Below are 12,515 nucleotides of genomic sequence, written 5' to 3' on the forward strand. Positions count from 1 at the left end.
GAGGAGGATTTACTATTACAAAAAGCGATATAAATTTTTATTGAAGTAAACAACAAATCTTATCTCCATTCAAGCTCTTTACATTTTTCCCCCCAAAGGGAAACACAACCCATTCAAAGCAACTTCCCTTCTAGAAATTTATTTTGTTCTGATGACATGTTTTTACTTCTAAGGGTTTTTTTTCCTGTGGTTTTTTTTTAAATGTTTTTCTTAATTTATTAAGAACTCTGTATGATATGAAAAGCACAAATTACATTATAATGTATCTAGGATTTATTGGTGGTGAGGAAGTAGAAGAGATGAAAGCTAGTCTGCAAAAGCCAACCCCCAGGACACACGCAGACTGCAGGATTTTTCAGCTGACAAGAAAAAGGAAGGCTGGAGATTAGGTTTGTTGAAATCCTGCCTTGAAGATGAGACAGAATCTAAAGCAGAACCTGTCACAAGAACAAGCAATAATAGATACATTTATTTCAACGGACCAAAAAGCACCTCACAAAGTAACATACAAAACATCTCTTTGAAAAACTGAAATTAAACAACAGCTAGAACATATCTGTCACTTCTAAATCAAAACTCAAGATAGGAAAAAACCCCAAAACACTGTAATTTTGTATTTATTCTTCACAGCTCCTCATTTCATTTCCATGCTATTTTCATTTGCCTGATTCCTCCTGTTCTCTTAATTGGTGAGTAATACAAATATTTTCCAGAGTGCAAGTTGGTACTAAGTTCCTTAAAGACAACACACTGCTCTTTCAGGTGCAGAAGTGTGACATCTTGCATACTATGTCTAAAAGAACAGTCTTGCATACTCTTTCTATGATCACTGGTATCTGTACCAACACTTACTAGCCAATTATTATTGACCACAACAAAGCATTAATCAATATTAAATTCCCGAGGCAGTAAATTTTTTAATTAATCATAAATTTAAACTGTCACTTGCTTTAGTATTAAGTAGTCAGTAAGTCAGTCAGTCTAGTAGTCAGGCCTTCCCAAAAACACACTCAAGTAATTTAGAGTGCAAAAGTACTATGTTTCTACACGGACAAACAGAACCAGTAATGAAATGCAGTCATGACTCTAAGCTTACATGTGTATGTACATGAAGTGGAGGAGGCGGCGGCAAAGAGGAGGAAAAAAATTGTACAATGAAGTTGTACAATGAAATCTCTTTAAGAAGTTTAGTTTGTTGAAAGACTACTTGGATGAATAAAAACAGAAGGTGCCAAAATCTAGCCATAGGAAGGGAGAAAGGGTATAGCATTCATGCATACACTGCGAATGAGAGATCTTACTACAGAAGTTAATTTACATCAAGGATAGGACTAGCATCAGTGTGCCGTGTCAAATGAGTTAGTTATGAATTAGTGTTATGGGGGCAGAACAAGGGGAAAAAAAGGAGGGAGAGAGAAATATACATACATACACGTTTGACTACATATGTATGTGTAAAAAATATACGTTAAAATACCTCTTTCTCTGTTGTCACGCCTGTCCCGCTCACCATGTCTTCTTTCAAAGGAGGAATCCCTTGCCTGTTCTCGACTGTCATAGCGATCCCGATCAGGGTAGCTGCTCCTTGATTCCCAGCTGTCATGGTAGTTTCCACTACTGCTGTGACCATCAACCTGGGATCCTCTAGTCCCCCGGCTTCCTAATAGAGATGTATCAACATAAAAGATGAGTGTCCACATGTAAGGAAATCCACTGATATTTTATACCAACTAAAGTAGTAACTTTTAATAAACTTGAATTAACTGTTCACAGAAATAGAAATTGTAGCAGCAAACTCTACTTAACCAACAATTCTCAAATTGCACATTTTAATGGTAAAGTTGTTATTTTCAAACTGCAAACTCAAGACTTTCTATATCACCATCCCCTGGTCACAGCATGAGGTCGCCTGACTAGGAATATAACAGTCCAAAAGCCAGTTCACATTTGTTCTGAGTAGGATGTAAACTTATAGACAGTGCAGCAGGAATAAGCAGAGAAAGTAGAGATCATTTTTCCTGTAAAAATTGTATGGCATTTTCCTAATAAAAACATCACAATAAGCCCAAGAAAGCCAAAATATATTTATTAGATGATTAAAAGGTGATAAGTGAAGCTGTTCTACAAAGGGCATCAGGCTTTCAAAAATACTGCCAAAGCTTAAAATCCCAGGTTTTTTGGTAAATCAAGAAGGGCAAGGTGGGGAGGTGAAAGTTTTCAGGTAGCTAAGACATGCAGTTGCTTTTGAAAGAGAACAAAAAAACTGCCACCCAGTACTTTGAGACACACTGCCCCCTACGAATCTTCCACTACACATCAGCCTCTTTCTTGTGTTTGTAGCCCATGGGAAAACCTAGAGTTGCAGAAACATTAAAGCGGTGTAAGGGTTAGGGTTTGTTTTAAAATAGGATGGCAGAATACTAATGTTATGCCAATTTAATGAACTGAGAACACAGAAGTGCCATAAATTTAAGCCACTGTTCTAATTTAACGACAATAGAATTGAACATAGCTTTAAAAGCATGAACTATTTGGCAGCACTTCCATATCAATTATCAAACAACACAGTATGAATATCAACATTCAATCTCCAATGATAGGGACACTTATTAATTTTTTAAATCACGCAATACCCTTGTCAGATAATTCTGGACCTCTGCCTCGACTTCTGCCAGCTCTATCGCTTCTGCTCTCATTTCTGGAGTCACTTCTGGAGTCATTCCTTGTTTCAGCACGAGAGCTCTCCTCTCTGCCATGGGATCTTCCATAGCTGCGTGAGTCCTCCTGATACTGGTCATCCTTTTTATGGGTATCGCGACTCTCTCTGTCTCTGTAGTCATGGGAATCTCGTGTGGAGCGCGAGTCTCTCTGATCACGACTATCTTTGGTATCTCTGCTATAATCCCTCGTATCTCTGGAGTCTCGAGTGTCTCTGGATTCCCTTGGCTCCCTCCGATCTCTGTTGTCTCTTGTCTCCCTCCGATCTCTTCCATCACGAGACTCTCTGTCTTCTCTATGATCCCTGGAGGTACTCTGCTCCTGGTCATAATCACGATCATCTCTTGTTTCTCTTTCTTTTTCCCTTTTCCCTCTAGTTTCTGTAAAATGTTTAGAAGAATGTTATATACCTAGCTTAATCAGAGCAAGTAAAAATTCAGCACACAAATAACACTAAAATACAGTCAAAAATATACTTCTGACGTACACACAGAAACTCAAAATTAATATGTAAGTAGGAGAAGATCATGTTGGGTACCCACTTATACATTCAGTAAGCTTTAAAGATCTTTTTGTGAATTTGAATCTGTACTTTAAAAATATTTACCTCTTCAAAAGACAGTAAGTATAATAAAAGTAAACTTCAAACATATTAGAGAGCAAGCACACTTCAATAATTTTAAGGTAGGATCATTTATTCTCCAATCATAGATTCCTTTTTTTCTCCACACACACATATTTTCAGGAAATTTGTGGTATATTTAGACCACTTGCTTTTAAGACCTCAATGCCCTGTTAAAGTTTTTTTGTTTGTTTCGGGTTTTTTGGTTTTGTTTTTTTTAAATTATGTATTTATAATGTTACTGCTACAGGAAGGTAAGTTTACAGCCAGTCTAAAAACAAGCTGACGTGTACTCTTTGTAATCTGTCTTTTGAGAGAAACAGCATGCTTGCCCATCACAAATTGCTCAACCAGCTTTACAGATTTCCAGAGGGAATGACCATTTCTTTGCACACACCTCACAATGTCAATTAAAAAGACAATAGACAGAGCAATCAGTGAGGAATGGATTAGCATTTGGGCACCTCACAGAAAAGAGTAATAGTTACTTACAAGTATCCTGCTGTCACTCAGCTGATGCACTAGTATATGCCTGATACCAAGAGAAGATCACTTACCTACTGACACCACCATTACATTACACAAGAAACACCTAGACAGATGCCTACAGGATCTTTACAATCAGCTGGGCCTACATAAGCAGTCCTATCAGGAACACTCAATTGCACAGTCCCTGAAAACAGCACCACCAGCACAGGAACGATAATACAGCCAGTATTTTCTTCACCCTTAGCCATTGGAATAGGTGCAGACAATGCCACAATTTGAAAATCAAGTTTCAAAATGCAATTTGCAAACAAATAAAAATTATTCTGAAGCGCTATTTTTTATTCATACCATCCCGCCTTTCATGGCGCCTATCGTGAGACTGTGAAGTCCGATCACGATCATGTCTTCCCTTTTCTCTTCCAGGAGATCTGTGTCTCGAAGGGCTTCGCTTCCTCTGAGGAGAAGAGTGTGGGGGATAGGGAGAAGACGATCGCCTTACAGGCGGGGAAGCTGTCCTTTGATAGGATGGAGAAGGAGTTCTCTTGCGGTGTGGGGAAGGAGAATGTCTTTGAATGGAGGAGCCTGACTGTGATGAAGAGGAGTGATGTCTGGAGGATATGGGAGAATGATGCTGACCTGATGGGGAAGCAGACCTGCAAGGAAGAGTCAGAATAGGCACACAGGTAATATCTTGATTTGAATGGTTCTTACCATACCCTACAAAAAAAGAGTGATTAAAATAATTTGTGCATTCTCTACCCTGTCTGCTGAAAATAAGTGCTGTTTCTATAAAACATCAAAGTAGTCTTCCCTCAAGGGTACCAAGGATATCCTTTCAAAGTATGCTTATCTTTAAACGGTTGTAGTTTATTTAATATCTAAGAACAAGCTGTCCAATCAAAATTATATTACACAGCTACCAGAATGCTTTCCTGGGGGGAGGGAGGGAGGAGTCAGAAAAAACAATTATCTTCTCCCCCACCCCCAAACGAAGAACAATTGTTTTCTTCAATATAAAATGCTTTTTGGAGTTCATGGTAGAATTAGGCATGTAACTTTTACACAATGTTACTTAAGGGGAATTTTTCTTCTTTTGTTTACAACAGCATTCAATTTTTTAGAAAGCAACAATGTCTCCTTCTTGTGCACTTCTAACTTTCTTTTATTATCTTCAAACAATTTAGACCTGGATCCTGAAAACTCCTATGCATACCTACTTAAAATTTTAGCAAACATGAATGTTCACACAAACAGGGAAAACTCATGTCTAACAGAATAAGAAAGAGCATACAAAGTGCCTCTCATCTTTGAAATCCCATCACTTAAAGATAATTTACACAACAGTAAACAAATTTCCTCATAATATGTTATCCCATGCACAGTCTAATTTGGACAAACACACACTTCAAGCCTTTGAGCTCAGTAGTGGTTTTTTTTCCCCCTTATCAGCATCAAAGCAACTTGCAAATATCTTTTCTCATGAGATATGCATTGCCCTTAACTCCCAACTCCCTTCCACTTCACAAAATTCCAGAGACTCCAAAGAGACAAGCAGGAGTCAGAAAAATCACACATGGGCAATAGATGTTCAGAAATCCCACTTAAGAAATTTAGTTCCCACTTTTGAATGTCCATATACAGTGTTGGTGACTTCAAATAAACATCCAGATCATACAGATGAAGCTCTCTGTTTCAGGTGACTCACAAATGAGGGACTACTTTACCAAAGGCAGTAGTACCTCCCTGCAATCTTCTGCAATAGCCCAGCAGTTGGTAAAGATACGTATGTAACACAGCGCTTGCTGAATATCTTGCAAACATCACAAGAAATTCTTCTCGGTGAGATAGCTCATGTCAGTTGGGCTCTGAAGAGAATGAGCTCTGGAATAATTCAGGTTAGCAGGCTTACTGCCTGTCATGACAGTATCCAAGAGCCAAATGGACAGTTGCCCAGCCAATGCTACTCTGCAGTGGATCTCCTCGCTAGAGGCTTCTTAAAGACCCAGACTCTGCAGGTAAAAAGATTCTCCTCATGTCAAGAACACAGAGCAATGATTCAGCTTCCAAGGAGCAAAGCTCTGGGAATGGAATGCAAAGTGAAATCACTGGCAACCTGAGGCAGGAACTGAAGTCTGTAAGGAAGTCCTTTTTAGGTAAAAGACAACATGGTGGAAATCTTCTATTAATATTAGTATTTCATCTTTCCTTCTAGTCAATGTCAGTGACTCAAGAAAACTGCGTTCAGAGCCCCATGGAGTAGTATGCCGATAACCACAGGACCAACCTCACGAAGATGGTGGTTTCACAGCCAGATTCCATTACAGAACCAGATATATTCACTAAAGGAAGCATCTTGACTTGATTGTTGAGGCACTTCAGACTTGTCAATTGAGAGAAGTCAAACAAAATTTTTGCAGAACAGGCTGAAACAATACTCGAACTGAGCCACTTCATCTCTACTAGAAAATATACCCAGAAAAGTGGCAGAAAGATAGGGGTGAGACAGAAAAATAAATAAAACCAGCCTTTGGAACATGCTTAACTAGGACACTCTGAAGAACAGGCTGCATCTGTTTTTTCGATTTAATTCATACTGTGTCTGTAAGCTTGTACGCTCAGATATTGCCAGGTCTGGAGACTATCCCACTGAGACGTGTTTATGATGGTCAATGCCAGAGAATATTTGGACACCTCTACAATAGACTAAGATTCTGTATCTCCTTGTCTGAAGACCTAAAAGTGCATGGGATCCAGCTGATGCGCTCCTGATGTGGCTTAGGGATGACCGTAACTTCTACATACAGCCTGACCTCCAGGATGCTTATGTGTAGCTTCTTTTGTCCGGAAAATTAAAAAGCCTCAAGGTCCCCTTCTGCATGCTATCAGTAAACATTCCTCATGGATGGCAGGAAAGAGGAAACTCAGTTTCTCTGTCTCCATGGATATATACTCATGCTGGCCACAGCTTTCCATCACAAGAGGGAAGGTCTGACCAATGGCTATTCCTGAGGAAACAAGTAGCCTGCATGCCTCTAAGATAACAATTTGCATACATTGTTACATACAAATGAAACAGATGGCCTGGAATTAGTAGTAAAATTTCCAAAGCACTCAAAGTAAAATTCCGTCAGGGTCAGAAATTACTGGCAGAATCTATATCAACTCATGACTTACCATCTTTAAACTAAGACTACATTTACTTTTCACCATTAAACCATTATTACGAAACACAGGATTACCAAAATCAGCTTGCATGGAAAGCTCTCAATGGTTTGGAGACAAATAAAACATTTCAAATATCCTTCCCTGCTTCCAGGAGAAGGCCCATTTATCTTCCCTGCTTAACATTCCCTTGCACAACACTTGATACGTCTGCATAGAACCTCCAAGCAGGCAGTGATGAGCAAAATACTGGAGTAGGTTAGCAAAAGTGGGGAAAAGCATACTGCAAAGGTATTTTTCAGTCTCCTGACTACTGCCAGCTGCAGGAGGAACGGGCTGCTCTACTCCCTTCCCTATAAACAATCTATTTTAGAGAAAGTGTCCAGTGACATCTAGCTTAATACAACATTGTTCCAGCTGAATTGAGTCACCACAGCAGCAAAAGAACTTGCTTACAACTCTTAGGATTGCTGAATGGATGGGTTTTATTTCCCTTGTTTTATCAGCATGAAGATATATATGACATCTGGTGTCTTCCCCCCACCCTTCAACAGAAGTTCAGAAAATAAGGATGCCCCCCCCTCCATTATATAAACATAGGACTGCAGTAGTATTTAGCACTGTTCTAAACCTAAGCTTACAGACTCCTTCAGACCAAAATAAGAAGCCTTCTCCTTTCTTTTTAATGGGTGGTACAAGATTTTTTTCTAAGGCCCCTAGAAATAGCAGGATGGTATCTTCCCTGAAGCTTCCTGCAAGAAGAGTCTCTGAAATTGTCCTCGTATTATACTGTTTAGTCAGTTGTGCTTACTTTTCAGGAAAGAGGTGTAGAACCAGGATCTGTGTATTACCGTACCTATTTTAGAATGGAGAAACTCTGCTCCTCCCCCACCTCCCAGACAGAAGACTTCTCACATTTTCTACTTTTTAAGAAGGGGGAAGGTGAGGAAGAAAAAAAAAGTTCCCAAAGGATGACAGACCGACTATGTCTCATATCACACTTCTGAAGTTCCACCTGAAGCCAAAACATTTTAGAGGAACTGACAAATGGAAGCCTGCACCATGACTTGTGTTCTTGACATGACAGGTACTCTCAATGTAGTAACTTAGCAAAAAAAAAGTCTCAGAGCTCAAGCGTGTGAGGCACACACATACCCACAACAGGCACATACAAACAAGTAGTCAAACCAAGAGAGGAAGTTTCTAAAGTAGAACAATTCATGGAAATAAAATCCATGCAATTGACCTCCCACCTGCGAGAGGGTGAGAAGTTATGTTTGTGAGTGGTTGACTTGGCTGGAGCTCGGGAGGTTTGTCTTCGCCTTGCAGCAGGTGGTGAATACTCCCTGGAAGGGGAAGAATTACTGCCAGAATGATCTGCAGGACTAGGAGAACGCTTCTGCCTATGGGAGCTTTCAGAGGGATCCCTGGAAGACATAAAGAGCAGCTTGTTTAACAGGTGTAATATGGCATTAGTACATTTCTAAGAAATTACAAACAACTCCAAGACAGAACCTGTGCTTACAAGATCAAGAACTATCTTATAGAACCATTTGCTCCATCTATAGTTTCATATACAAAACTACCTTAAGCTAGCAAAACTCAAGAATGCAAGACATGCACTAAATTTCTTGCTAATTACTGGACTGTAAAATACAAAACTAGAATACGGTAAAACCAAAAATATATTCTTGTAATTTCACCTAATATTTCATGTGGCAGTGAAACGGAATTCCTATCAATGGAGAATTATCTTGCTACCCTATTTCAAAATTTCTGTAATGTCAGAACTTTATTTAAGAAGCCTCAAGCTCACAGACATTTCCAAACACTAATCACAGTTGCAAATGAATGAAAGAGATCTGCCACAACCTTCAACTATTTCACCTACTGTACATCATGAAGATTTGACGTTATTTCTTAATTCTTATTATTTAGGGAAAAAAAAAGACAAAAATCCAACACTGAAATAAAAGGCTGTAGTCACCACAGCAATACCTGATTATAGTACAACGATAAGCCAAGTACTCTCTTGATCCTTTCAGCACTACCTAGAATGTTCTTTTCTACTGCTTACAACCTCCTTCCCGTAATAGAGTGTGCAAGCATGAGGGAAATAATATATTTTAAAGTAAGAATGGTGCAATTTATTTAATCAATTAAAAATACACAATTCACTGGTCTTCCACTCCTTAGTCTTTGCTATGCCCGTTACAAAGTAAACACTTATGAACATGTACCCTATTTTCATGAAGGGAATACAGGACTTAAAAATGCAGATGTCGTATTTTTCAACTTAAATGGACACCTATGCTTCAGAAAATAACAGGAATAGTCATATTAGTCCACTGTTTGAGACATATATATATATGCAAAAGTGAAGTAATTCTAAAATCACAGTAGTCTGACTACTTCAGAAATACTTTTAACCTACTGAAGATTAGGGGAAGTTTAAACGTGCCACTGCCAATTTAGAAAGATATTAGTCCTTTAAAATTTCAAAAAAGCAGGCAAGCAGACAAGTGAACGACTTTGATAAAGATTCTGGCAAATGAATTGCTCCACTGGTGAAGGTCCAACTTCCTGAAAAGTAATGAATCTTTCAAAAGGGCATTTTACAAACTTACTTAGTTATGTAATTAAAACCTACCAATCTGTTAGTTATAGTCTATCAATCCATCTATATAACACACTTAAAATATTTAATGAGTACTGAAAAGGTTGTTGGCAAAGCAGGTATAAATCCCTTATTATTCAGTGTTCTATAAAAGATAACTTTAAAAGCAAGGTTACATTAATGTTAAAAGCTAATAACGCAACATAACTTACCTCTGCTTCTCTTTTTTCTCCTTGTGCCTTTCAAAGTCACGCCCTCTCTCTTTCACCTCTCTTGCCTTTTCTTCTGAACGTTCTTTTGCTTTATGTTTTTCTTTGTGTTTTTTCCCCAGGGGAGTTTCCTCTTGTACTGGTGGAGGAGGACTAGGGGTACGAGGACCTTTCTTTTTACTCTGGTTACTTTTAGAACTCCTAGAGATAAATTAACAGGGGGGTAAAAAATGAAGGACTGCCAACTATTTCAAATAATGATTTCTCAGATGTTGGCAGGAAAGTTATAACATAAAGTGCCTTGAAGCTTTTAAGATAGGATTCACCACTCCATTAGCAAGCAGCGCTCAATAACTGTACTTGACTGAAGGGTGAATGTAGATGGTAAAAATTCACATTGAGCTCTCTCATTTATAACCTTTATTTCTGAAGCAAGTGAACAAAAACAGGAATTGCTCCCATTCAGACAGAACCAGTTTTCAAAGTTAAAATGCCCTTGTGTGAACTGAACGCATCAGAGGACCAGAAGTCTATGGAGTATCTTGTCTGTTTAGACTCCCAGGGGGCAATGTAATACCCCAATCACAAACACAAAATTACTTGAACAACTCATGTCTTCAATTTAACATTAACTACCCGAGACAGGATAAAGCATCCAAATATTTTTGAATATGCATCTTACAATATGAAATAGTACGTATTTTTCCATATAAACTACCCTATAAACTAGATATCACTGCATACTGAATGTCAGTAGCATACTAGCCCATGCTGTACATTCTCGTAGCAGAAACAACATTGTTTTGTCCCTATTTTAAAGGGGATTTTTGCTTAGCAAACACAGATGTGTCTGCTTACACTGCTGCAGTAATTTTTCCTATCTAAAAGCTGCAGACAGTGATTCAAAAGGTCCTGCAACCAGCAAGGACTTAGAAACAGATTTTGGAGATTGACTTTTTGTGGCAAGGTGCCCAGTTCGAACTTCCTGTGATTTTCACATACCTTGTCCTTACTTTTTTCCCTCCCCCCCCACATCCCCCACTTCTTTTCCCCTCTTGAATTCCGAGGAATTCCCTGCCTTGAAAGTCAAACATTATTTCCTGAACATCAATATGCAATATCAACAGAATGTGCAGTTGGTCAAATTTTAAACATTTCACTTCAGTCTAGAGCACCTACTTCACAGGCTGCAGCATCTCAAATAAAACTGTCTCCCACTTTTTAATGGTTTATATTTCCTCACCACCTCCCAGAGACTCTGGACATTCAAAGAGAAAAGACCTGCTTGTAAACCATGAAATTAATCAACTGACAACTACATGCATATAACAATTTTCTGCATAGGATTATTCTCAGTGCACAATTTAGAGACCTTCCCCTAAAGTTATATAATCAAAAGTCCTGAAAGCAAGGAAAATGAAAAATCGTATTAATTACGAAAACTCCAGTAATCAAAATCAGCATGGTTCTCTGTTCTCACTTTCTTGCAGGATGCATCTACATACTGACCTCTGCTGATCCAAAAGTGGGGAAGATACAGTAGATGCTTTCTTCTCTTTCTTACTAGCCGAAGATGATGATTTGGGACTGGATCTTCGTTTAGGAGATTTGCTAGACTTTCTCGGTGATGGCGATGGTGATAATTTAGATCTAACCACCTCTGGAGAAATCTTGAGGAAAAGAATATATTAACCGATAAGATATTGATGCTCAAAAGCTTACCTGTATGCTGATATATGTGTCAAATATGTAAATTCAGTAGCAGTCTACATCTGAGAATATAACCATGTACACATCTACCTCAAATAAACTAACCACATCATTTTCAAAGAACACCATAAAAGGAAAACGACAGGAAAAAGGTGGGGAAAGACATGATGATGCACTCCAATACATTATAAAAACTGTAACTAAAAGTTTAAAATCAGTACGTTCCCAGTTAGCACTCAAGTTTGTCTGAAAAAGAAAGACCTCTTTTCCTTTCAGGCTTTTTTTTTTTTTTTAATCTTCCTCAAAATTCTAGGGTTTCTAACACTTAGAACTTTGCCTCTGTCACTCTACTTTACTCTGTTACTACAAGATGTTGGAAAAGGAGCTTGGCAAATGCCTTGGTGTTTTCTTCTACATGTCTTCTCTGTTAAACGTCTCACTAGTTTTATAGCATCAAAATGCATTAATCCTACTCATTTAATAGCTGACTTCATAAGCAGAAAACTTGGTTATGGTGCTGATGACTGACCTGATATTCACAACTAATATCCAAGTCACATACTGAGTTATACATGTGCCTGTTTTTTACTACTATGTAGCACAATACTGCATTTGTAGCCCAGGAAGCTCGTGTCTTCCAGGAAACAATGAGAAGCCTATGATGTGGCTGCTGACTTATTTTTTTTATTTCACATTTATGTAATACAAACCTCTTTTTTAATGACTATTTCCTCTCGTTTCTCCATGTTTTCCTGTTCCAACTTCATGAGTTCTCTCTGAATCTTTTGGCGCTTCATTTCCAAAGACAGCTCATGATCATAATCATAATTAACATCTCCATTATCAGAGTCTTTATTTAAAAAAAAGTAAATAGATTAGTAAACAATTACATATGAAATAAATAAGAATATTTAGCATACTTGATGCCATGCATAAATATTTCCATTACTTTTAAGCACTGCATGGATGGATCAATGAAGCTAAGCCA

General features: G+C 38.2%; 1 protein-coding gene across 7 annotated transcripts in view; it reads right to left on the bottom strand.

Annotated features, from left to right (window-relative positions):
- The window catches only part of ZC3H13 (zinc finger CCCH-type containing 13), a 51,646-nt gene that overhangs the window by 17,660 nt on the left and 21,471 nt on the right, over nt 1–12,515 (bottom strand). For all 7 annotated transcript variants that reach the window (XM_072850190.1, XM_072850193.1, XM_072850188.1 and 4 more), the window contains 7 exons: nt 12,238–12,377; nt 11,327–11,487; nt 9,821–10,018; nt 8,245–8,418; nt 4,178–4,482; nt 2,634–3,098; nt 1,478–1,660 (listed from right to left, as the gene is read on the bottom strand). In XM_072850190.1, the coding sequence (XP_072706291.1) occupies nt 1,478–1,660; nt 2,634–3,098; nt 4,178–4,482; nt 8,245–8,418; nt 9,821–10,018; nt 11,327–11,487; nt 12,238–12,377 (1,626 nt within the window). The remainder of the gene's footprint in view (nt 1–1,477; nt 1,661–2,633; nt 3,099–4,177; nt 4,483–8,244; nt 8,419–9,820; nt 10,019–11,326; nt 11,488–12,237; nt 12,378–12,515) is intronic.

This window comes from Ciconia boyciana, chromosome 1 (assembly GCF_034638445.1).
Source record: "Ciconia boyciana chromosome 1, ASM3463844v1, whole genome shotgun sequence".
Taxonomy (NCBI): Eukaryota; Metazoa; Chordata; class Aves; order Ciconiiformes; family Ciconiidae; genus Ciconia; species Ciconia boyciana.